General features: G+C 33.2%; 1 protein-coding gene across 2 annotated transcripts in view; it reads left to right on the top strand.

Annotated features, from left to right (window-relative positions):
- The window catches only part of LOC149779228 (uncharacterized), a 47,163-nt gene extending 20,948 nt beyond the window's left edge, over window positions 1–26,215 (top strand). Inside the window, exons 4-14 of one of the 2 annotated variants that reach the window (XM_089938590.1) lie at window positions 1,317–1,487; window positions 2,381–2,458; window positions 5,249–5,347; window positions 9,757–9,875; window positions 10,519–10,681; window positions 12,976–13,143; window positions 17,945–18,007; window positions 19,978–20,076; window positions 21,033–21,118; window positions 23,332–23,385; window positions 25,667–26,215. In XM_089938590.1, the coding sequence (XP_089794716.1) occupies window positions 1,317–1,487; window positions 2,381–2,458; window positions 5,249–5,347; window positions 9,757–9,875; window positions 10,519–10,681; window positions 12,976–13,143; window positions 17,945–18,007; window positions 19,978–20,076; window positions 21,033–21,118; window positions 23,332–23,385; window positions 25,667–25,687 (1,121 nt within the window). In that variant the 3' untranslated portion in view covers window positions 25,688–26,215. Of the gene's footprint in view, window positions 1–1,316; window positions 1,488–2,380; window positions 2,459–5,248; window positions 5,348–9,756; window positions 9,876–10,518; window positions 10,682–12,975; window positions 13,144–17,944; window positions 18,008–19,977; window positions 20,077–21,032; window positions 21,119–23,331; window positions 23,480–25,666 lie in introns of both variants that reach the window. The other variant, XM_089938589.1, reaches the window with a different exon arrangement.
- Window positions 26,216–26,687: the final 472 nt, after the last annotated feature.

Genomic DNA, 26,687 nt, shown 5'->3' with positions numbered 1-26,687 from the left:
TTAATTTGATTTAAATCTCAAGGCTGTTCTGTAACTAATTAATTCGAATTAAATCTTAAGTCTGTTCTGTAACTAATTAATTCGATTTAGATCTTAGGGCTGTTCTGTAACTAATTAATTAGATTTAAATCTTAAGGCTGTTCTGTAACTAATTAATTCGATTTAGATCTTAGGGCTGTTCTGTAACTAATTAATTCGATTTAAATCTTAAGGCTGTTCTGTAATTAATTAAGTGGAAGTGTATTGGATTGGTTTTACAATGTTGTGAAAATATAAGTATCATTAGGTTTTTACGCCGACATTTATTTGATATAGGGCATCTATTTAACATTTTTATTTGTTTACTGCATGTCACAGCTTCATACGTATGGGGTTAATACATATTCGCCGAGTGGGAGTGCAATAAATTTGATATATCTGGATTTTTAATGTTACCAACGATATTGTTAAAGATAAAACTTTGGAAAATATTGCAAGAATTTCAGAAGTGGAAACAACAAAGATTAAATTTACAATGTTTGCAGTCTTTCAAGTATTATAATATGTACATACGTTTTAGTTACGAAGTAAAACCTTAGAGATATAACAATGCTGGGTTCCGAAACGAAACTTCCAGATGTTTGTTAATAACCCTTTCAAACAATTATCAATTGTTAAGTCTTTAAATTTCTGATGAAAAAAAAACGGTATACATATTCTTATCAGATGCACATCACTGTGATTAATATTTGAAAGTGGAAATCAGTAGTCATGAAGCCTTTCAAGCAACACTTTAAATGCTCTGTCACAGACTCCATTCCTAACATTTTTATATTAACTTCTGAACGTTAAAGCAGCGGTAACTAATAGATACTTAAAACATGATATTTCGTTTCGTTAATATGAATAGGAAGTTATTTTATGAACTACCGCTCACAAAATATCATGTATTCATTACGTATTACTAATTGGAGACAAAATAAATTCTACCTACCTCAACATGTTCTTACGTCTTCCTGCGTTCACATTTCTGTATTTCGTTTGAAATGTAATAGTTTCGGGACTAAACATTATGGAATGAAATAACATCATAATTATTTTATTTTGCTAATATATGTGTGCGTAACTTGAATGCACAATTCACGTCAATATTGTTCCTAACGAGTTTATGTTCATGTTTTATTTGAACATTCACTTAATAGTTTCTGGCATGTGTACATTAAACTGGTTTCGCTGAGATATTCTTAGAACTCAATAAAGAGGGCAAAAAATGCCGTCTAATAAAATAATCGATTGCTTCTGTTTAAATTATTTTTATTATATAATAATCTTTACAGCGTGCCCTAAGCTGAACATGATGAACGCAAACGACACAACTATTCAGTCTGATAGCGAAATAGGGAAAACGATGGAGTTCCAATGCCATGACCGTTTCGTTTTACAGGGTCACGAGAAAGTCATGTGTCAGGCGAATTACACATGGGATCATACGGATTCATTTTGTGAAAGTAGGCTCACAAGAAATTATGTATGTGTGTAACGGATGGATGAGTGGAAGGAAGAAGAGGTTAATTTTTCTGTTATTTATGTAGATCAGTAACATAATGCCAGAATACTGATTGAGGAATATGGTTTAAATCGATCCTGTTGTTTCAGATCAGTAGTTTACATAGGAACGTCTGACCGAATATCGGCATTGGGTTCTATCAGAAGCTCGCTTATACCTACATAACACTTATTATCTCCTTCGTATACCATTATATTTGTATCTTAACTTGGCTGGGAATAAACGTTTTAGCATGATAAGCGCAGCATTCTTTTCAAACATCATATGTACAAATCTCTGTTTCTTTGTCAGCCAAATAAATTTAGATTGTTGTTATCAACTTTTAGTCCTTTGCAATACTTAGGATATATATTGTTTAGATAATTCTTGGTGTGTCTAAAGTTAATGAAGGAAGTCAGCTAGTACCCGTGGTTATGCCATAACTCCGTGGACAGAAACTAATCTGCTTTCAATGCAGTTTGACATTTTTAAATCCAGTCACGTCACTATCACCAACCAGTTTCCGCCACAATCCTCCGCTTTCAAACAGATTTGCAATACTAATGTATAAATGTTTATTTCGATGATAATGTATAGCTCCTTTTCAGAATAATTACTTCTGAACAATACTTGCGATTGAAAAGAACTTGCAGAATAAACCTTGATTTTACAATGAGTTCCATAATAGGCTATCAGAACCAAACCTCATGTCTAATTTCATAACAAGCATATCCGAGGTTGTTAATGGACAGAAAGTATATATGTTGATTTATATCGATGCGAATATACAAAAGTATACATTTCTTAAAGATTTATGTAATAAATTGAAACAGAAAAATTAACTAAATTTTATAGGTAGACGGTTTGCACATGAAGTTGTGAAAGCAATGAAAGACTTCTTCTTCCTGAAGATAAACAAAAATAATGATCAAGGTATGTTTTCACGTCTTAACAATTTTAGAAATAACGGTATGCAACGGTTACAATATTTTCCATCTGCAATCGAATGAAAATCCATAGTTTTCAAATTCATTCTTTTGAACATATTCTATTGACTTTATCAAGAAATGAGATTTTACACAAGAATTATTGATTTGTTTGTCCTTTTCCAACATTAAATGGCATATTAATATCACACATGATATTTAGACAAAGTGTACAACTAATCAATTTAACTCAATCCTATCTGAAGTTTGTAAACTTAAGTAAAGAGAAGAAGCGAAACACATCTAACAAGGTTTTTTTTTAAACGAAAGGGAAGACAACTAACTAAAAATGTTTATGAAGCAACACTGCAGAATGATAGCATAACTTTGTAAATAGGAACAATTTCCTTTGCGTTGATTTTTCCTCAAAGATTCCAAGGAGCATTACAAATGTACATTTTTTAACGTACTTTTTAAACGTTCTTGTTTAATACACCTAAAATCATTTATACCGAAGGAATATTACTAAGGCACAACCGTTAAGCGAAAATAGTAGGTCCTACATTCATGTATCATTTTAACTTGAAAGAAATATCAATCGAGTTTTTTGTCATGCCAGACATAATAGAAGATCTCTGAAAATGTGTATTTTACATTAACTATCTCCACATAAACGACTGCAACCTTTGTGAAGACTGATATATATATATATATATATATATATATATATATATATATATATATATATATATATAGAGAGAGAGAGAGAGAGAGAGAGAGAGAGAGAGAGAGAGAGAGAGAGTCACGTCCGTAAAAATTATTAAAATAAAAGGAAATGGACTTGAAGGATAGATGAAGCGCCAGGTTGTGCACATATTAATGTTAAAAACATGTATGTTTGCGAACCTCGTTCTGGTATTATGAATTCATTCACTAAATACACAAGTGAAGTCCAAAGTTGAAGTGGTTTGTGGGATAAGTTCTATTAAGCATTAAGGAGATTCACCCTCCGTTATTTTATAAAGGGTGCATGTTGTAACAGTATGATTCGGTTATGTATTAGATTATAGCAAAGACAATAAAATCAAAGTCAAGAACCGTGTATTACGGGAGTCATGGTCACGTACAAATGCAATGATATATGGTATGCATGTGCGAACGTGAAGTTGCTTATAATATATCAAATCAGATCAGCAGAACTACTTGACGAAATTAATATTATAATAAGCAGCTTTCGAAAAATTATAAGAACACATGTATTTTTCATCTTTTAATGCAAGCAACTTATAAATGAATTAAATTCATCTGTTCACTTGTAAAATGACTAGCTTGAAAACAGACAATAATCTATCAATTAGCGTGGCGTTATGCGTCATATGTCTGAATATATTAAAAATTTTGAATAAATACTGAAACATCCAATGTATCAAGTAATGCTATCACAGTATGCGGATAGCGAGAAAGAACGCAATTGTATATTTCACATACACCTTTAGCTGAAGATTGTGCCCATAAAGGTTGCTTGCGTATGTAGTTTGAAAAACACAATCAGTACGTGCTTGAATAAGAAGGGTGCCTTAGCAGCTTTATCACAAAACTTGTATTGTGTCGTGATATGGACTCGAGTCTATAATTACCCTGGTCATTGTGCAATCCACGGATTGGGTTGTGATATAGACTCGAGTCTATAATTACCCTGGTTATTGTACAATCCACGGATTGTGTTGTGATATACACTCGAGTCTATAATTACCCTGATCAGTGTGCAATCCACGGACTGTGTTGTGATATAGACTCGAGTCTATAATTACCCTGGTCATTGTGCAATCCACGGATTGTGTTGTGATATGGACTCGAGTCTATAATTATCCTGGTTATTGTGCAATCCACGGATTGTGTTGTGATATAGACTCGAGTCTATAAATACCCTGGTTATTGTGCAATCCACGGATTGTGTTGTGATATAGACTCGAGTCTATAATTACCCTGGTTATTGTGCAATCCACGGATTGTGTTGTGATATAGACTCGAGTCTATAAATACCCTGGTTATTGTGCAATCCACGGATTGTGTTGTGATATAGACTCGAGTCTATAATTACCCTGGTTATTGTGCAATCCACGGATTGTGTTGTTATATAGACTCGAGTCTATAATTATCCTGGTTATGGTGGAGCCCACGGATTGTGTTGTTACATAGACTCGAGTCTATAATTATCCTGGTTATGGTGCAGCCCACGGATTGTGTTGTTACATAGACTCGAGTCTATAATTATCCTGGTTATGGTGCAGCCCACGGATTGTGTTGTTATATAGACTCGAGTCTATAACTACCTTGGTTATGGTGCAATCCACGGTCAAATTGCTTCAGCTTATGGCTTTTTTCACTGCCAGTACTTCGCTTGTACACCATTGGATGAACCTCGTATTGGGAAATAACTTTAGGCGTAAATAAACTAGTATCGGGTAACGTTGCACGCGGAAACGAACCCGAGTGCATTTTAGTTCAGGTATAATTCAAGTATAAGGAATGGGTTTCGAACCTTCGGGTTCAAATTTTTCTCTCGTGCTCCAATTAAAGTTTTGTATAAGGTATACTTTACATAATTATCATTGTATATCGCAGAAAACACATGACACTGTACAACTCCAAATGAAGTTGTGATCTATTCCCAGATGCTTCGTCTTTCTTTGCATGTATGATATAGAATATGCAACATCTTAATTAAATCTGGATTCACCCCAAAATGGTAAGAAGATACCTAATTTCCAGGCTCATGCATTGTTTTGACTTTCAGGGCTAGATCTCATCATACTGCTGGACGTTTCGCACCATAAACGGGTCAGAATCACCGTGGATTTGGTGAAATCGCTGATCTTGCATTGCGAAGAAAACCGTAATTAGTCCCTCAACGTTTCCACCTCTTCCCAGACTTTTTGCCTGATGATGTACATTTTAGAATTTTAGGACCAATGTATATATAGACCTAAACAAATCTTTTTAAATTACGTTTGCTATGAATAATATGGTGTATATATTCAATTATTCAGTTATGAGGACCCAATCGTAATAACCTGCGATTAACAGGTCTATTGGACAAGTCTATCCATTCGTAATAACGCTGCGATTAAGAGTTCTATTGGACAAGTCTATCCATTCGTAATAACGCTGCGATTAACAGGTCTATTGGACAAGTCTATCCATTCGTAATAACGCTGCGATTAAGAGTTCTATTGGACAAGTCTATCCATTCGTAATAACGCTGCGATTAACAGGTCTATTGGACAAGTCTATCCATTCGTAATAACGCTGCGATTAAGAGTTCTATTGGACAAGTCTATCCATTCGTAATAACGCTGCGATTAAGAGTTCTATTGGACAAGTCTATCCATTCGTAATAACGCTGCGATTAAGAGTTCTATTGGACAAGTCTATCCAATTGTAATAACGCTGCGATTAACAAGTCAAGTGTAGGTTATTATTGCATCTGCAGACATTCTTGTCGTTCTCGAGTTTGCCCAAGAATTGTATGGACACGTAAAACACTATAAAATCATTTTCAGTCTAAAACATGACATGAACTGAGCCTTTGAAAAGTGGACGTACTTTTTCCAAACAGATTTTGATATGTTTAACTTGATTTTTTCCGTTAATTCTCTTTATGGAGGTACATTGCGAACCGATTTAGGAAAAAAAGTCCAATTTAAATTTATTTGTACATTTTACAATTTTGAAAGAGATTTCCAAGTAGAAGCATCGTTAAAAATGCTATACTTCATCAAGTTAAATATACCTTTTACAGATATATATATATATATATATATATATATATATATATATATATATATATATATATATATATATATATATATATATATATGACGATTCTTTGTTAATTAATTATTAAAGTTTTTATTATAAAACCCACGTGACTCTCGGAAATATCACCGAATCTTCACAACATGTCCACTATGTATTACGATTTTTGTTCCTGGGTAGCAACTGTTATTTTGTAACTGTTTATGCCTAAAAAAATATAGTAAATGACTATTATTTCCCACAACCTTTGCTCATGGCACTGGAATAAAGATAGTCTGAAACTTACCTATTCCCAACGAGAAAACAGGCGAATGTTTTACTTTTCGCTCACATAGAGTAAAAAAAAAACGACATGAATCAAAATTAAATTGTATTCATACTAAAGTAAGAAAATAATAACCATAAAAGATTTAGAAGTGAGTATTTTTTCAAGATTTACAACTATACTGTAAATCACTTTCACGAATCAGCCCTTAAATGTAGTCTACCATCATGTTCTCGTTATAATGTCCATGTTAGCGGCGTTCAATGTACAGTATATCCTGGTGGAAGCGCTCATCATGCTCCTCCAAGTACGCTCTCATGTTCTTCTTGAATTTATCAAGATGAGAATCAAAGATATGGACTCTGAGGGACATCCTGCAGCCCATTATGCCGTAGTTCTTCACCAGGGCCTGAACCAGCTCCATATAGTTTTCGGCCTTATGATTACCCAGAAAGCCCCAAACCACTGCGAAAAAGCTGTTCCAAGCCGCCTTTTCCTTACTAGTCAGCTTCTTGGGGAATTTATTGCACTCCAGGATCTTCTTTATGTATGGTCCGACGAAGAGACCGGCTTTGACCTTTGACTCAGACAGCTTAGGGAAGAAGTCTTTAAGGTACTTCAAGGCTGCCGACTCCTTATCTAGACCTATGACAAATTGTTTCATAAGGCCCAATTTAATTTGACGTACATTGGTGGCATCAGCATGTTCCGGGGTTCCAACATTGGCTCCGGCTTGACGTTGTTTCTTTCCACAGAGAACTGGGTCAGCTGTGGCCAGTCCCGCCTGTGGTAGTGTGCCTTGGTGTCCTTGAAATCCCAAAGGCAAAGATAGCAGAGTAACTTGGTAAAACCGCCTTGGAGACTCATCAGGAATGCTACCGTTTTGAAATCTCCGATGACCTCCCATCCGTACTCATAATACTTCAATGCCTCCTGCAAGGTCTTAATGCTGTTGCAATCCTCTTTGAGGTGCACCGAGTAAGCCAGGGGAAGAGACGGGTACTTGTCCCCATTAAGGAGCAGCACGGCTTTGAGGCTCCTGGATGAGCTCTCAGTGAAGAGGCGCCACTCGTTCTGGTTACAGCGATTCCTATTGCCTCGAAGAGACTGGTCACATTGTGGCAGAAGCAGAGCCCATCTTGATGAGTGAAGAAGGTGGAAATGGGTATCTTTCATCAACACCATCTCTGAAATTGACATCCTGATCTACAACCTCTCTGACTTGCTGATCTCTTCTAAAGACGGTTGCTCTTTCTCCGGAGGGGTGGGTACAGGGAGCTCATGGCAGCGTGGAACCGGAGCGATGGATGAAGTTAGGTCCAGATACGTAATAGCAGTTGCATTATGGCCAGTCACACGTTTGGATGGGTCCACCATTTAGAAGTTACAGTTGATTAAGTGGTGATTGGGTTTCCGCCAGATTCTTGGGATAGCGAACATCATGGGTCTTTTTATCCCTCTGTGCCATCCTACACAGATACATTTATTTCACCCATGACTAAGGTATAAGAGATTCTCGCAAGATTTTTCGTATATGACATATGATATCTTTTTCAATAACATTGAAAAGTGTAAAACATTTGAAAATTAAAAACCTTTGCAATTTAACAAATTTTAACAAATTTTATAACATAAAATTCCTAGCAACAATTGTCCATATTACCTTCCAGAGTCTTTTTTTGTCCTTGGAGGTGAAATGAGGTACCCAGGGTTTGTCTTGATCCCGACAGGCATGCCGAAATATACCTGGTAGGCCTCACACATCTTAACAGTTGCTTCCACGAAGTCCTTTTTCGCTCTTGTCTTGATACATTGGATGTAGACATTGCACAATACGTCTGCCGGATGCTTGAAGTCTCTTGATGACATCTCAGTAAATGCAGATATGTATCCACATAGGCAGCTGGAACTCAACTGAATTGATGGGGTTTAAGGCCCCTGTATTTATATTGCTATGTATATTACTGGAAAGTTCTACAAAGTTCTAGAAGTTACTCCAAGTTTACCCAGCACTGAATATATCTGGAATGATCTAGAAAATAGGTAAACTTTAAATATCACTGTCCTGGTCACAAAAGGAAAGTTTGTGCGGAATAATAGCCATTTTCTATACTTTTAAGGCATAATCAATTAGGAATAAACACTTACTACCCAGGAAAAAAATGTTACATGGTAATATTAGTCTTGCTTGAGGAGGACGTCTAGAGATATTCGTAAGTTTTCTCTTCAAGTGTAGTCGCTTGACACTTATTTGAGTTCGCTTTCATTTCATTTTTTTGAAAACCAGATAATCAAATGTGTCCACTCAGTCCCCAATAAAAAGAAGGTCGCAATGAGCAAAGATAAATGTTTTGTCAGAAGCATAGTTGTATAGATCAGAATAATGTGCCGAAAAGATGATGACGGTAACAATAAGGGCAGTGACAAAACAGATTCCCAAAGCTTCGAGCCAATTAAGCTCTTCATCAGGGACAGACAAATTTACAAGAAAAACTTCAGATAGAATACAATGCCAGATAATACATGAATTGCTTGAGAATAATGTACCCATTTTGTTGATTAAGCCATATATTTCAAAACAGACAAAGCGAAAACTACACATTGCAATTATTTCTAATTAATATTATTATCTAGGTTACATTATTATAATTATATTAGGTAAAAACGTTTTATCAATGGCCACTAGATCAACAAATTTGTTTTTCTCGTTTCAAAAACCCTTCAAAATTAGCATTTGATTAATTGACCCATCAAACGTTCAGATGTAAATTTGAGATCACTCATCGGTAACATCAGTAGCCCTATAGTTTAAATATATGGCTTTTATGGTGTTAAATTCTCGGTGAATGATTTCCTATGTACATCTATAGTTTATATATGTGTACTTATGTTTCTTGATTTTTATTGTGTTTTGTTTTGTGTTTTGGTTTCTAAATAACCGTGAAAAATATCTTAGACTTTACCAATTTTTTTGTTTAATTGTTAGAAATTAATAAAAATAAATCTGGCTGTTCAAACGGCAGTTTATTATCCATTTTAATATCTAAAGCCCATGTCTTTAAATTTGACGGTCAAGTTAATTTATACATTTATACGGGATTAAAGTCAAAATTATTTATGTTGGTACTGTTTATTAACCCCAATGTTCTTCATACATTCAGCCACATGACAGTTTGATAATAAAAAAAGATTTTACACTCATTTCTCATATTCTGCTTCAGAGAGAAGAAAATTCTACACTCTGATTACGTACGGAAAAGAAGGTCACGTACATTGCACAGTTTGTAACTATGAAACGATAATCCGAATGCTTAATGATGTGGCGAAACGTCAGCATAAGGTGAGACAATCATCAGTTTAAAATGACCAGATAATATTAACTGTTCGTTTCTCCCCTTAATATATGCTTTCATTTGTCCAATGCCTTGCACGATATTAGCGAGCATAATGGGTATAGCTCTGGGATGTCGTATATTTGCAACGGTGCAAGCGATCTTTAGATTCATTAACACGCGTTCCTATTAGCCTGTTTAACCTGCGTGTGTGGATAAGTGTTCTGTGTGAAGCATTTATACATAAATGATATTTTACTGCACCAGTTAGTTAAACAAATTTATTAATTGTTTCAGTTTACTGACCCCGCTGACATATGGTAGACAGAAACAGACTAACGTATAGGTATTTAATGTATGCAGGTAAAACAAAACATACATTATTCTCAGTTGCTACTATGAAGCTTTGAAAACTTTTAATCATTATAACATTTCAACAATGTGGAGTGAAAATAATGTACAAAAGACTGAATCGACAGCTTAAAACTTCCGCACTGTCAATCGAAGAAAAAAAAATATTGACATAATTCCATACTATAATTTTGGACAGTTAAAGTGAAATATAGACCCAGACTTATGTATCATTAAAATATTAACTATATATGACATAATCTTCTTTCTTATTTAAGTAATTATTTTTTATCTCAATAGCCTGCTGGAAGCAACCTGGGATCTGGACTGAGCAGGATCTTTACCCATCTTCTCCTCGGCGACCATCTGAGTAGGCACCGGGATCGGATTCTGCTTCTGGTAACTGGAAAAAACCCTGGTATTAGTAACAATCACCAACTTTGGACAAAGATACTACGAGAAGGTACTTGTTGGAACGCTTTTTTCAAATAAAAGCATACATATAAAGATTTACACAAATATGATGTTCCATTGTTCAAAACATCAGAACAGCCTGGGTCAGTTACCTTCGTGTACCCTTCGGCAAGGCACTTTACTCCGACTTCTCGGTACCAAAAAACATACATGTGCTGTTATGTACAAACAAAATCCAATATCTTATGTGTCAATGTTTATGTCAATGCATCCGCCTCCTCAATAAGCAACATATCAGAATTAATACCATTCTAGAAGATCGTGGTCAACCTCTAGATGTTTAACCTTGTCGATATTATTCACCAGTTTATCTTATTTAAATCCAATTGTTTGTATGGGAACCAACGAATGTGCTATCTGTGTCCTTTTGGTGTATTTTTTATCAAAGACATATTCATGGTTGTTGTAGCTTTTAATTTATTTGTCTTTTTGGAATATTGGTTTGAAATTTATTGCATCAATACTATTTGAAGTTGTGTTATATATATATATATATATATATATATATATATATATATATATATATATATATATATATATATATATATATTCCAAGTACACCTGGCATATGCAATGGTACATTTATGGCCAGTGAGATTTTCTATCGTTTCTAATCACTAGAAAATACATTTAGAGAACATATGTCAAAAGTATGAGATGAAGAACAAATCAGTGTTGAGATTTGTGTCATTTTGAAGAAGTAAGTGAAAAGAAGACCTTCTTAATAGTGGACAATAAACTGTATGGTATATAAGCTTTACAGATTCCAGGTGGTCAAGGCACAGCTCAGACTATAGCAATGTATTGTGGATTTCACGATTCACTCATGGAAATAGCTCAGCTAGGCTGCTTCTGATTGCAGCAAATACTACACCAGTTCAGAGTACAGTTATAAATAAACTAATCAGAAAACAGGGGAATCGAATTCACAAAATTTATTGAGGCGGAATGGGGGTAATTCCATTTCTGAGTACTTGACAGCCCAAACATGACGTCCAGTATAGTTGCCAAAAGAAGCTACTGGCAAGCTATATTACATATCCAAATATCAAAAAAACAAAGAATGGGTTCAATAGGAACGAACGACTATAAAGAGTTTACGATAGGAAAAAGGGTCTGCAAGCAAATTAGCAAACGGAATGAAATATACGTATATCTGCACAGATGCGGATGGTGGAATGGACTAGGGCAGTCAATGACAATAATAGCCCCCAACAATCAATGTGGGTATCGTAGTTTGTGACTGACCAAAGCACTTCACTCCCATTGCCTCGGCACTGTCTAACCTACTCGTGTTGCTGTGCCGCAAAACTCCAAATGCCTTGTTTTCGATTCGTTACTATGCATCTCTTTACTGAGTTCATGTTTACTTCCCTCAACAGGCAATTCTGACATATTAACAGGCACGTGACTTTGTGCCATGGACAGTAAGGTGAGCAGATGCTACCTGTGGAATAGTGTATTTATGGACAACTTTTTAAAAATTAGTTAAAATATGCAGCACCGACTTACGTATTAAAAGCGTATATAGCGGCATATAATATATTTCGATTTGTGGTAATGAAACAATGTTTATAACTTATATATATATATATATATATATATATATATATATATATATATATATATATATATATATATATATATATATATATCATTCTGAAATGTTTTAACAGCAATATATCTGTATCTTTAGGATAACAAAACAATGGAATACCTACTTAAGTCATGTCCTTACTCAAACGGCTTGGTCAGCATGTAATGTAGTAAATGCTAACTGACCCAAAAACCACCTTCTTTCAACATGCAGTGATAAATGGTCAGCTGTGTTTGATGATGTTTCTTCAAAATAGTAAGTGATGCCATAATAGGCTGTTTGAAGATGGGATGGTCTTTTCATGCGGTGACCTGAGGACCTTCGCTTTATGCGGTGACCTGAAGACCTCAGCAATATGCGTGATCGAAATGATGATATAGGTCAGAGGTAAAGGAGGCAATCTTAGTTGGCCAGTAAACAAAACACAAAAGCGGTTGTTTATTTTATAATCAAAATTGCAGAAGCCAATATATTAAGAAAACTGTGTTTTTAGCTGACGCGATTGTAAAACAAGCAAGACCCTAATTTTTAAATGATTTTTTCAAGAAATATGATTTACTTCATAACCCATCAAACCCTGTACAGAACACAACTCTCTAAAATGCTAACTAGTATGCTTACTCGCAGATCAAGATGACGTATAAAACGCGCAGTGTGACGTAATAGTATTTGTTTACTTTCGGCAGATGCTGCCTTCAGTATGTTCGTTGTATCATTGGATGATCCTGTGAGTAAGGATGATCGTGTGAATAAGGAAGAAATGAAACGTTTGGCGGACCAACCATGGCAAAATCACTATTTTCATCTGGAATACTCCGAGATCCACGAGGCAGTGGGGAATCTCACCAATAATGGTAACTCTTTCTTTTCCATTCTTTTTTCCTGCGTATCAACTGCAAAAGATACCATTCCTCTCGTAGAAATAAACTCAGCATTAAAAGTTTCGAAAAACATAAATGTATTCCACACCCTTTCTGCGCACACTTTTTGAGTCCCTCGTCAAAATGCCATATTCTCTTTGTACAACCTGCAAAAAGTGGAGACTTTTTAATGATAGTAATGACCGCTCCGATGGCCTAGTGATTAGAGCGTCCGCCTCGGATGCGGGAAGTCGCGTGTTCGAACCCTGGCCTAGTCATACCAAATAGTTATAAAAATGGTACGAACAGCTGCCTCGATAGGCACTCGGCATTAACAGGAGAGTGTGAGGACTGGTCAGCCTGGTGTCAGGATTATGTGACTGGGTAGGACATCATGCTACATGTCTGCGGCATCATGCCCCAGTGCTAGACATCACTATAAACTGCCACACTGCAGACATCGTGGCGATATGGCTGAAAAATTGTTAGAGCTACGTTAAAAATCCAAAACACACACACATATTAATAATCGTAAAGAACCACTGTGCATTTTATTCGTGTCTGGTTCAAAGCTGGACACTATTAATTTCGAAATGAACATAAACCGCTAAAAAATATATGCACACGCAAGATGACATAAAGTTTTTGAACACCACCTTCTAAATACTTTACAACTCGAACTAATGAGGCAAGCCTTCTGTGCGCATAAAGCAGACAATAAGAGGTTATTCCAGTTGGTTTGAAGCATGCTGTTTGTTCCCTTAATTATTTTCAAATATCTCTATTGCATGTAACGAACAATTAACACAGTCCTTTCTTTATGAGAGATTATTCAATACCTCATGATTGATTATGAACAAAACACGTTATACAAACTTGTGTATAAAGACCACTCATTTCACCAAATAGAAGAGATTTTAGGAGCAGGTGACCTTTATATGCAGGTCAAAATGCATATATTTATGTATGAATAATTAGATCATATGAGAGTAGACGTTATGAACAGGTGACCTTTCATAAAGAAGAAATGTTTATATTCAGTTATTGCTGAGACCATTTGAAAATTCCGTTATGAGTAGGTGGCCATTATATACAGTTTAGAATGCACACACACACACACACACACATATATATATATATATATATATATATATATATATATATATATATATATATATATATATATATATATATATATATATATGAGACCTTCTGAAAGCGGGATTGATATACAAGTGAAAATGTATTTGCCTATGTATACATGAGGCAATCTGAAATACGTGTTTATGAGCGAATATCTTTATACAGAGAAAAACGTCATTAATTGTGTCTATATGGGATATTTTGACATGAGCCTTTATGCACTGGTTAAAATGAGTTGATTATATATACAAGTGTCCTTCTGATCATCAGCAAGTAATCATTATAGATGGGTGAAAATACAAAGTCGTATGTATAAATGGAGCCTTCTGAAAGAGATTTCTATAATTTGTTGATGTATAATGCAGATGGTCGCTTTACCAGTTTTGAGTGTATACGATTTGCTATATTCATATGTTTGCCTGTACAACCCGGAAAGGTTTGAACCAGAAGGATGTTGCTCGAATGAAGAATCCCGCCTTGTGTTCCGGTAAACGTAATAACTTAGCAAATTTTAAAGAACGCTTAAAGGAATATTAAAAACAGAACACGTTCGAAATAGTTTAGAAAAACTAGATATGAAAAACAGTCGATCGGTTGATATTATATGTCTATTTTATTAGTATTATTTCTTTCATGTCTTTTACAAAATCATTCAGGACTGCGCAAAGTGCCTACACGGTTCTACCTGACAATGGAATGTCAGCTAGAGTGGGTATACGTTGTAAGTGCCAAATTAGATCCGAGCAGCTGAGTGACGAGATTCATTTATGTCCATTTATCCACAACTCACTCCCCCCCTGAAAAAAAGCATTATATACGCTAATATTAATTCCATTATTTTCCTACCACTTTATAACCTGGTTCATAAATGTTTCCCAATATCACACTTATAAACTACATGCTTAATTTGTACTTCCTCGATTTTCATTTACGAAGCTTATTTAAAAAAGAAACTTGTACTTAGAAAATGCAAGCATCGTCTACCAATCATAATAGGTCTATTTACAGTAGTTCTGGGCCTCATTTTTTATATTTATTTGGTAGGTTTTATCTCCTAAATATTGTAAACTTCTCTATCTTTAATTTGTAACATTTTTCTAGTAAGTGCAACGATATAGCCATTATTTTGCTGATGTGCCGTAACACTACTACTTTCATTCATACCACAATATTTCATTTAACAAGCGTTGAACGAGATTTCTGATTTGAAGAAATGCCTTTACTAGAATTGTATATATATATATATATATATATATATATATATATATATATATATATATATATATATATATATATATATATATAATTTATTACTAAATAGAGATAAACAGTGTTATCAATATTTGTATTATGTATAATGCATACTTATTAAACATATAGAAAATAAATAAATAAATTAAAAAAATTAAAATTTTAAAACAAATTTAAACAAAATTAAAAAATATGTCTTGATATATTCTTGACAAACGGTAAATAGTTTATCAGAACTCAATTTATATAATAAAAAATTATGGTGTGCATAATCCTTACTATCAAGTATTTTTATAAATAATTATATTGAGAATTAATTTAGAAATGCATTTTCATTTTTAAAGAATTAGTAAACTTATTTTTATTATATTACATTATACTTTTGCCAATTAAGTTTTTCTGCAAAGTAGAATAATATAAAAGTATTCTTATCTAATTGTAAACAGGGAACATAATTCAGAAAAAAAAGAAAAAGAAAAAGAAAAATAGAATTAATGAATGTCATATAGTGTTTTTGAATTTAGACCTTTTGGATATACCGTATTAAGACGGTGAATCCAATAGGTTTCCTTTAGCAGACGTTCCATTTTAGAATCAGCTTTAACAATAGGTTGGAAGGAGAAATCTTGCAGTGTATGGGAACTTTTTTTTAAAATGTGCGGCAACATGAGATGAAAATGATTGATCAGTATAATTCTTTTATATCTGATCTATGTTGGTTCATGCCTTTAGATATTTGTTGACTGGTTTGTCCAACATATTGGATGCCACATTTTTGGTATGTTATCAAATAAATAACATTTGATGTTGCACAATTAGTATCACAACGCATATTAAAAGTTTCTTTCGTATTATTACTATTGAAAGAAGTATTTTCATTAATAAATGAACAGTGTGAACATCTAGGTCTATTACATTTAGTTGATGATCCTATTTTATATGATGTTTTTTCTAATTTAGAATTACTTAGGAAATTATTAAGATTTTTAGTCCTTTTATAAGCAAGTGTGGGTTTGCTTTCGTGTAGCGATTTAACACTTGCTTTACATGATAAGTTTAATAAATCACAATATTTATTGATCATCTTACCTATATTAGGCAAACTTGGATTATATTCAATAGCAAAAGGAATGATATCTTCATTTCTACTTTTGATTTTATATTGTAAAGATTCAAGCTGTATAAGAGAAGATACTTTTTGGAAAGCAGTATTAATGATGTCAAAAGGGTAATTTCTATTTAAAAATGCTGACTTAACTCTGTCAAAGATGATTTAAAAACAGCGTCATCCGAAATAATTCTTCTATATATTTGTGCTTGACTATATGGTGTCCCATTTTTACATGATTTAGGATAGCATGAAGAATATTCAACATATTGATGAATATTCGTGTTTTTAACATGAACCATGGTAGTAATGTCATTATTTTCATTTTTCATGGCATCTAAGTCCAAAATTGATACTTTAGTTTTAGAGACATTGAATGTAAATTTTATTGTTGGATGTAATTTGTTTAAACTGTCTATAAAATAATAAAGGTCTTCTACTGAATAACTCCAAATCATAAAGATATCGTCTAAAAACCTTAACCATAAATCCAGTTTTAAGAGGCATTTATTTAGAAATTCATTTTCTAATTTTCCCTAAATAAAGATACATAAGCAGGTGCCATAGGACTACCCATTGCTGTTCCCATTTTTTGGAGATAGTTTGTATTACCAAATTGAAAAAAGTTATTTTCGAGCACAAGTTTTATCAAATCACAAACATGTTCTTTTGATAATTTTATATGTATATTCGTTTTCTTCAAGATAATATTTACACGCTTCGATATCATCATTGTGTGGTATATTCGTGTAGAGTGAAACCACATCAAGTGTAACAAGGAATGAATTTTCAGTTAGTTTCGGTAAAGATTTCAATTTGGTAATGAAATCAAGAGTATCTTTGACATATGAAGGTAATGATTTCATCAGCGGTTGTAAAATGTGATCAATATATTGCGATATATTATTTGTAATTGAGTTATATGTAGAAATAATGGGTTTACCTGGATATCCTAAAAGTAGTGACTTATCAACCGTTTTATGTATTTTTGGTAAAATATAAAACTGAGGTGTGTGTATTTTATTTGGGAAGATATCTAGTTCATCATATATGGAACAATTTGTGTACAGAGATTTTATTAATACATTGTCTTAATTTTTCTTTTATATATATATATATATATATATATATATATATATATATATATATATATATATATATATATATATATATATATATATATATATATATATATTCGATGACAATAGGTACATTTATTTGCATTCTATTTCTATTCTATTTGTACAGCTATAATTAAACTACTGTTCTTCTAATGTTGTTAATATCGCGCAGGAAGTGGGATTGTCAATACTACTGGTCATCTTGTTCAGCGGATGATGGAATCGTTGAATGCTGGTGAGTTACGGATCAGTATCGTTACTTCCTTTTAGAAAACTACATCACATCACAATAATCCATGACGTACTTACTTTTAGAAAACTACATCACAATAATCCGTGACGTACTTACTTTTAGAAAACTACATCACAAACACAATAATCGATTACATCATTTAGTATTGACCTCAGATGATTACATAAGCATTTAAACTTAATTACTGCATTTCTTATCACAGACCGACAGGGTATTTTAATATTTTGACGAATTTAATAAGCTAATAATAGCAATGACTACAACTAACCAATGAGATATATTTGTCTCAGCACAATCACTATAACTTACCAATGAGAATGATTTGTCTCAGTGCAATAACTAAATATTTATTGAAACATCTCTTTGCAGTTTGACTTTTTAGCTGTTGTTTTCATGTTTATTCACCATTTAAAAGTGGACGGATTTAACAATGGCTTAAAGCGTCATCTATGACCCAGTTTTTACATCCAGCCTTATATCCATTACGCTCAAGGATCATCCAGCCTTATATCCATTACGCTCACGGATCATCCAGCCTTATATCCATTACGCTCACGGATCATCCAGCCTTATATCCATTACGCTCAAGGATCATCCAGCCTTATATCCATTACGCTCAAGGATCATAACTTCTTTTTTAAATTTAACATCCATCTGCCACAATAATGGCTGACTTTGATCTTAATGCAAAGATGTCTGGAGACGAAACGAATCCATTAATATTAGTCACCTAATATGTTCATTATTATTATTATTGCCATTATTATTACTAATATTATTATTTGTGAAAATGCATATATATATATATATATATATATATATATATATATATATATATATATATATATATATATATATATATATATATTCGATAAACTGAGACAGAATTATTATAACTTATTGTGCTTTTAAACATTCTGACGAATTTGAATTAACAGTCTGTTTTGCATATTATATTTTGATCCGGGTGACTTTTGACAATATGCAAACCGAAGTGATTGAGTGATTGGTACTTGCCTTTAGTGAAAGTGTAGATTGATGCAATCGTGTTTTTAAAAAAAAAAAAAAAGATCTTCCTTTCTTTTGTTTTTGAGAGAGAGAGAGAGCGAGATCAACATAATTGAAGAATATGACATATTGTTCCAGATAACAGTGTTTTAGTCTCTGTAGCTTTGCAATGACGTTGTTAATGTTGATTGATTTCTAACCGTACTTTTCACACATTTCTGTCAGTATCATTTGAAAAAAAATTAGTGACATGTTTATTTACAAAGCGTACACGAGGCAACCAACCGGGACAGACCTTTACGAGTGTATACCCTCTACCCTTGGATTACCTGTTCAACGCTCTATCACCCTAGCTAATAGCATAAACGTAACAATAAGGACTGAGTTTCTTCAACTCTTGAACAATAATTTTTTGTTCGAGAATAGACGAACAATTTATTCTAGGTTTGTGAATGCCTATATAGCAAACTATATATTTAATACACGTAGATATTATGCAGGTCCTAAAGATAGTATATCAAATGAATCATTAATTGTAACCTAAAAGTGATGAGAACGATTACTTCAATACTGTAACCTTATTGTCTAGTGATATTGTATTATTGTTTTCTTTAATTTTTTTTAACTTCCACTTCTCTTTTTTCATAATATGTTATTCTTTCAATCCGGTTGAAGTTGATTACAGAGCAATAGGTAGATATAATGGTATTTAGTATCACAAAGTTATATAATCACCTTTTAACCATTGATACCTCATTAAGTTGCATTTGTTTTCTTTCTGTAGCAAGCTACGGAAAAATATGACACAAAAACGATCGCATGTGATAAACCTCGCTTTAAAATGAAAACTTTAATAGTATTTAATTCAAACGCGATATTATGTATCAATTGCTTGCCCTTAGACTGACCCTTCTAAATTTTTATTTTGCTTTTTACCACAACAGGTAAGGTATCCCGTCTGTTCATATATATGGAAGTGCCTAACAGCTCAGAAATATTCACTCTGCTCAAACAAGTAACCGAGAATATACTCGATTGTATGGGTAAGTCAACAATTTTTCATTTGCATCTATCTCCATCAGTATATACAAAACTCAATTCTCAGCTACGACTGCCTACATTTGAAGCCCTGTCATTGTCGGTTTTCTCGTACAGTATCACCAGGCGTCATAACATATATAAGAAGTTCCATATAGGACAAATATGATAATATTAAATATCGTCTTAAGTCAGTGCAACCTCGTTTAGTAATGAAAGGAGGTCTTTTATGGACGAAAACTTAACTAGCAATTGATTCTATTTATGAAACAAAACCAAGATGATCGACTGAAAGTTTACATCCTGAAAATGTATTATTATATAATAATCAATACTTGGAAGTATAAATATATATATATATATATATATATATATATATATATATATATATATATATATATATATATATATATATATATATATATATATATATGGTTCGCTAAATGATAGACACAGGAACCGGATCCTACATTATTTTTGCATAACTTTGTATTTTTGCATCTCTTGTTGTAATTTTCCCCTAGTTATTCTAACATGTGATGTTTCGTACATTTTGTTTTCATCAGTGTTTGTTTTATGTGTGTGTGTGTGTGTGTGTGTGTGTATGTGTTTGTTTAGCTCGAAACGTTGGAGACTTGTTTGAATTTGCATCATTATCATTCTCTTTATTGGTTTGCTTTAAAATGTAACCTTTTCATTATTTGACATGAGTCTGTTTTGGAGTTTCAAGTTGGAGAGGTTTAGTTCTGCAACAAGAACAAAAAAGTCCCACCCACATTCTGTGTGTAATAAATGAATTCTATTGTTGAGAGGAAACGACCGTTCATTCAATACAATTATGCAATTCGAATAACATCTATATTTTAGGTGATAGCAAGTAAACGAAAGAGAAAAAATTTGCTGAATCTAACTTTCACTGTTTTCTCTTTAAACTAAGATAGCCTAGTCTTTTCATTTTCAGATGAATCTGAATTGAAAGTTGCCTTATCCATGGATAATGTGACTGAGTTCATATCAGTGAATGATGCTATTGACAAACTGCATGACGTAAGATTGATAATAATAATAATAATAATAATAATAATAATACTTATGTGGGGTACTAGGAAGAGTGATAGGAGAATTAAGTCACCAAGGAAAGATTAAAGTTCTCAGACTTATTATATATTTTAAACTACGTGCACACATTTTCAAGAATAGAACATTTAAAAGCGCCATTTCTTTTGAAAATCAGTGTTGGACTAATTTCAAGCATGCATTCCTCGTAATTCCTAGCTATTTAAACTAATGTCTTACCAGTAAAATAAATTCCACTCTGATCTTTCGGCTTATTGACTTTATGAAAATTTCACTCTTTCAGGCTAAATACAATACTGATGGCTACATTATGATTAGAATAGTTTTCAAAACGACCAGTACACGTCAGCAGCTCCGATTGCTGTTTGAAACGTCTAAATAATTTCTCATGATTCCCACTCGAAAATGCAGAGTTTTTTCTTCCGAGTCGTCGAAAAGACCTAGCTTGATTTAGTTCATCTAATGACAATAGATTGAATACCCGTTACCTTTTGAGCAATACATCTGCATTTAAAGCAGTAAAATATGATGGTAAAAATGATGATATCTTACTGCTAAAAGATACGTTGAAATCTGGATAAAGTCATAATTGAATGTGCCTTTTTTAATTTCTGCTTTAAAGACAGACTAGATGATACATTTCTGTACCAATTCTCTGTTATATCATTTTATTCAGTTTTTGTCCGTTTCCTACTTTACATATTTTGAGCGACATTTTGTTGCGCATCAAATTTCATTTATAGAAACTATGATAGCAATTAGAGGCATCTGTCGTTTGAATAACGATGCCATTCTCAATAGCTCTCAGAGTCTCTTTGCACCAGGCTGTCAAGGGTAGCGATGGAATTAATCATTGCATCGTCTTTTCTGGCCATGGTTCCTCTATGTTATCAATATCGTTAAGGTATCCGAAACTTAATTAGCGATAATGTACTGTCGTCTGCATTTCCTCCATTGCTGTCACTATCATTTTAGTCTTGACTATCTGGACTATCTGAACAAAGACTGAGTTGGACTATTTTAATTTTCCTTAGGTTGCAATATCACGCTTTCTAGCTTGTTTGCAACAGTTATTTCTTTTAATATTGAATAGTTTTCTCAACCCTGCCTTCATAGATCATTTTACCTAGTTTATTTTGAAATTTGGATTATTCATAGCTATATTTCCTTTCACTGTTGTGTAAACTGAATGTATGAGACAAATATTTGTATGACATGTTGATAGCCGTATAAAGCAATATGACCATGTTATCTAACTAAAGAGTCAATCTTCTTTTACTTAATTTCTTAACTATTGTTTTCATACATATTTCTGTAATTGCCACGCTGTACATTAGGAGCCAGTCTTTCATTTCAGACGTTTTCACTGATTGTGAGGTTTATACCAGCTAAAAGTGTTGCAGTAAGCTACATTCTCCGTAAATATCTGCTAAGCAGCCATTTTCCGCTCGTTGTTGATAAAATTTGAAGGATTCAATTCATCATGATAATATCAAGAGACCGAGTGTACCCTGAATAATATTATTACCGCCTTCTGTGCCTTCGGAATCTATCATTACATTACTTCTGCATTCAAAGTCATATTTAAAATGCTTTCAATAAAGTGTCAGCAAAATCGTAAAGAAGTAAATCAGGAATCCTGATTCGTTTTCCAATATATTTGGTATAAAAGCAGAGGTACGAAACCACTGTGACAATGTTACATAGTCTCAGAATCAATAATCTGTATGAGTCAGTTGAACAATATTCATTCATTCATTCAATATTTATTATTTCACATTCATTATATAAATATATAACAATGCGGTCTTTTGCTAATTTGTTTATTATTTAGATTTGTTCAAATATTTTCTTTTTGTATTTTCATCCTTCTCTATATATATCGCGCATATAGCTTTAAAAAATCGGCTGTACGAAAGTCACGTATATAGCCATACTCGAAATATTCAATGTTTAATGTGGTACTCTAGAAAATCCTGTTCTCACATGATAAAATACTAATATAGCGGTTGTTTCCCTTAAACGACGTACTCACATAAATAGTTTCATAAAGTAAAAGTTATACACAAATAATTAGTGCAGGTGAAAAGGAATCTTTTAAAATAAGATGTTTTCTAATCAATGTATGCATGATAGTAATTGACACGAAGAAGACTATACTCCATATTTATGTTTGTTTTCAGCTACAACTTCCCACGCTGCATGAAGTGCAAACACGTCAATACCAGTGGATCAAGGTTATGAAAGATAATGATAATTTACATATTCTGTTCATCTATTCTTCTGGACGAATGTTCGAGATTGGTGATATAAATAACTTGAAGGATTTGGGTAGGTTACTGCCCATTTTTGTTCCTTTAAGCAGTCTCTAGCACTTGTGTTCCTTTAAACAGAGTCCACCACTTTTGTTCCTTTAAGCAGAGTTCACCACTTTTGTTCCTTTAAGCAGTGTCTGCCATATTTTTTAAGATGATGCTAACTTTCTCCCTGTTTTAGAATCATTCGGGAGACTGATGATTAATAAGGTATGAAACAAAAATAACACATTCATTCCTATGTTTTAAGAAGTGCATTTTTAATTTATCAGGTTAAACGAATCGAGCAGGGATAATTGTCGCTCTACACCTTAACGTACAATCGTGTAAAAAATTATTAAATAATCAATTTATTGTAGATTCGTTTCTTTTTTGTGTGCATGTATGTGCGAATTTCCGTGGATCTACAAATATTTTCGCCAGACTTTAACATTTTGCGAATAGTTCTTTTCTTTTACACAAAACTCCTTGCATATTGGGTTTTTACATTTGTTGTATGTAACAATATTGGTGCCCCATGAAATCCTCGAATTCTTGTACCCTATAAAACGATCTAAAAACTATTCGTTCCTTGATTCATATGCATTATATCACTCACTAGTGAACTCCTAATGATCAAATATGGAGAAAAGCTTCAATAAAGTATTTGTCTTGCTTTCTGTAAAACAATATTTGAACATGAAATTGCTTCTGTTTTTATTGTTCAAAGTTACTGACTATATTATGCAAATTACATTACTCAGATTTGGTTGTGATGTGTAACGTCACTCGTGAATGACACGAATATGCCCTAGTGTGTACGTCTGGTGGATGGAACGGTCATGTCAGGTTAAAATAACAGTTTCTCTGCTGCATACCAACGCAATCATTTACGTTTTCAGGGCGGTCGTGCAGTTTTGTGGTGAAAAAAAATTACTAATTCAAAGATGTGGATTTATTGATCAAACTGTGTTCGTCCTGACATAATTAGGAGATAGGCGGCTAATATTCACTCTAAATTTTCTTACATGCAGATATAAAACGGTACAATCCGTACTCTTTCTATATGCTGAATAATACAAATATAGAGATTTAGGCCACAACTTCGGTGTCAACGTAACTTTCAGATTTTATCAAAGAAAATGATGGGAATAGATTGTTGCAAATTATGTCGTCTTTTTGTAAACGGCACAATAATTCGAATTATTGAAAATTATTTCCAAAATTTCTCTGTTTATAAGGTATAAGAAATCAATGCTACACCTATCAAGTAGAACATGGCGAATAATTATTTTAGGCATGCGGTAAAATTTTCACATTGAGATCCCTTATTTGTCATGTCAGATGATTCTATATATTCTCAGTGAGCTATCACTGATAATGTTTGACTAATAATAATGTTGGATCTATTGGTATACTCTATATATAGAGGTTAAAAAAATGCATTCTTTAAAATATGAGATAGCTCTAATACATTGGAATTCACAGTATGTTAGTTATTTATCTTAATAATATCATGATTCACTTTCTTTCTTAAGCCAATGATGGCTTTAGTGACTAGTTAAATGAGTAATGTTTGATGTTTTTGAATTTCCATAAAGTCACTCTTCATTCGATAGGCTATCGCTAATGCTTACGCTCAAATATCCACTATAGTGAATTCTGTCTAGCCTAATACTTTACGTACGCACTCGTGTAAGTGAAGTGAGGAAATGTCTCCTCCAACAGTAGTTCCTAAAATACTGAACAGAATAGTTTAAACAACAATTAATTAGGATGTTTATGCATGGAGAAATAAATAGTGAGTGTGTAAAGAAAAGCTCCATACCAGAATTTTATATAGACTGAAGGATTAGGTTTTAATGCATAACCAGTTTCATCGGAAAAAATAGGACGAGGTGAAACAGAAGGGTAACTAAAACAAGCGACACCTTTAACAAACAGTAAATTATTTTACTATTCATCACTGTAGTTTTCACTGTCCAGATTAAAAGTAAAGTTTTAAAGAATAACAACACTTCTGTCTCCTATATAATAACCAAATACAGTTGGCTTTGTAAAAATTCTGTACAGATTAAGTACAATTGACATAAAGAACATAGCTAAAACCGTTACACCAATTATATCAATTTTCAGAATTGTTTTCATTTGTCATTACCCACCAGTTACACATGAGAACTAATATCCGTCAATTTCATGTCATTGTCATTCTTGTGCTTTGTAGGTTATGAGATTTATGCAGTAGGGGTAGGAGAGAAAGCAAAATTGGAAGAGATGCAGGATTTGGTTTCGTTTCCCTGGTATCGGCACCTTGTACATGCTTCGGAAGGAACTTTTGCGTGTGATGGCTAAATGTTACATCGTCAATTACAAAAGTGAACGTTAACCAGAACAAGCATAATTCAGAACAAAAGAAAATATATAAAAGACTAAATTGCCTGCAAATACATTTTGTCATTTCAACAGCAAACCTATATCATGACTGCTCTCAACGTGACGTTAAAGACAAAACCGGAAGAGAACATTCGCATGCTTCAAATTGGACTTCTGTTTGGGTGTGTCAGCATTGCATATTGACCCCAGAAGAGTTTGATAACTGTGGAAAGAATTCACCTACAGCATACTTGGAAGCAATGGAGATTCATGTTCAGTTTCACCAGAACCTGATTTGTGTGTTTCCGATTGGTCTAATCTGTATTTAACCAAATAAAATGAACGAGTCACATTACAAAGAGGCTAGATCAGATTGTCAGCAATAAAATATATTCTTATATATCTACGTTATCCTTTGTATGTACATGATTAACGCTAAGAAATCATTCATTAATGCATTCAAAAACATTCTGATAAAATCATCTATCGATCTGTCATTTCTTAGGCTCGGAAATGATGCATGTTGTACCCGCAGATTAACACATTAGTGTAACCTCACAATCATGTGCACCCTCAAAATGTGCTATTACAAAGATACTAAAATAAACGTCGACCATAAATGACATTACAAACGTGATTCTTCTCAATTTTCATAATAACACCTGATTTAACACGTGGGTAAGAAGACTCACGTGACTTAAAAGTGGGTGAGAAGAATCACACGGATTTTCGCGTGGGTGAGAAAACTTGCATGATTTAACACCTATGCTGGATGAGAAAACTCGCATGATTTAACACCCGGGTGAAACAATCTCGCACCATGTAACACCTGGGTGAAAAGAAAACTCTCATGATTTAACACCTGGGTGAGA

This window comes from Sinohyriopsis cumingii, chromosome 17 (genome assembly GCF_028554795.1).
Source record: "Sinohyriopsis cumingii isolate HCF-2022 chromosome 17, ASM2855479v2, whole genome shotgun sequence".
Lineage (NCBI taxonomy): Eukaryota > Metazoa > Mollusca > Bivalvia > Unionida > Unionidae > Sinohyriopsis > Sinohyriopsis cumingii.
Note: the sequence above shows the minus strand (reverse complement) of the source record. Positions and strands in the feature narration are given on the sequence as shown.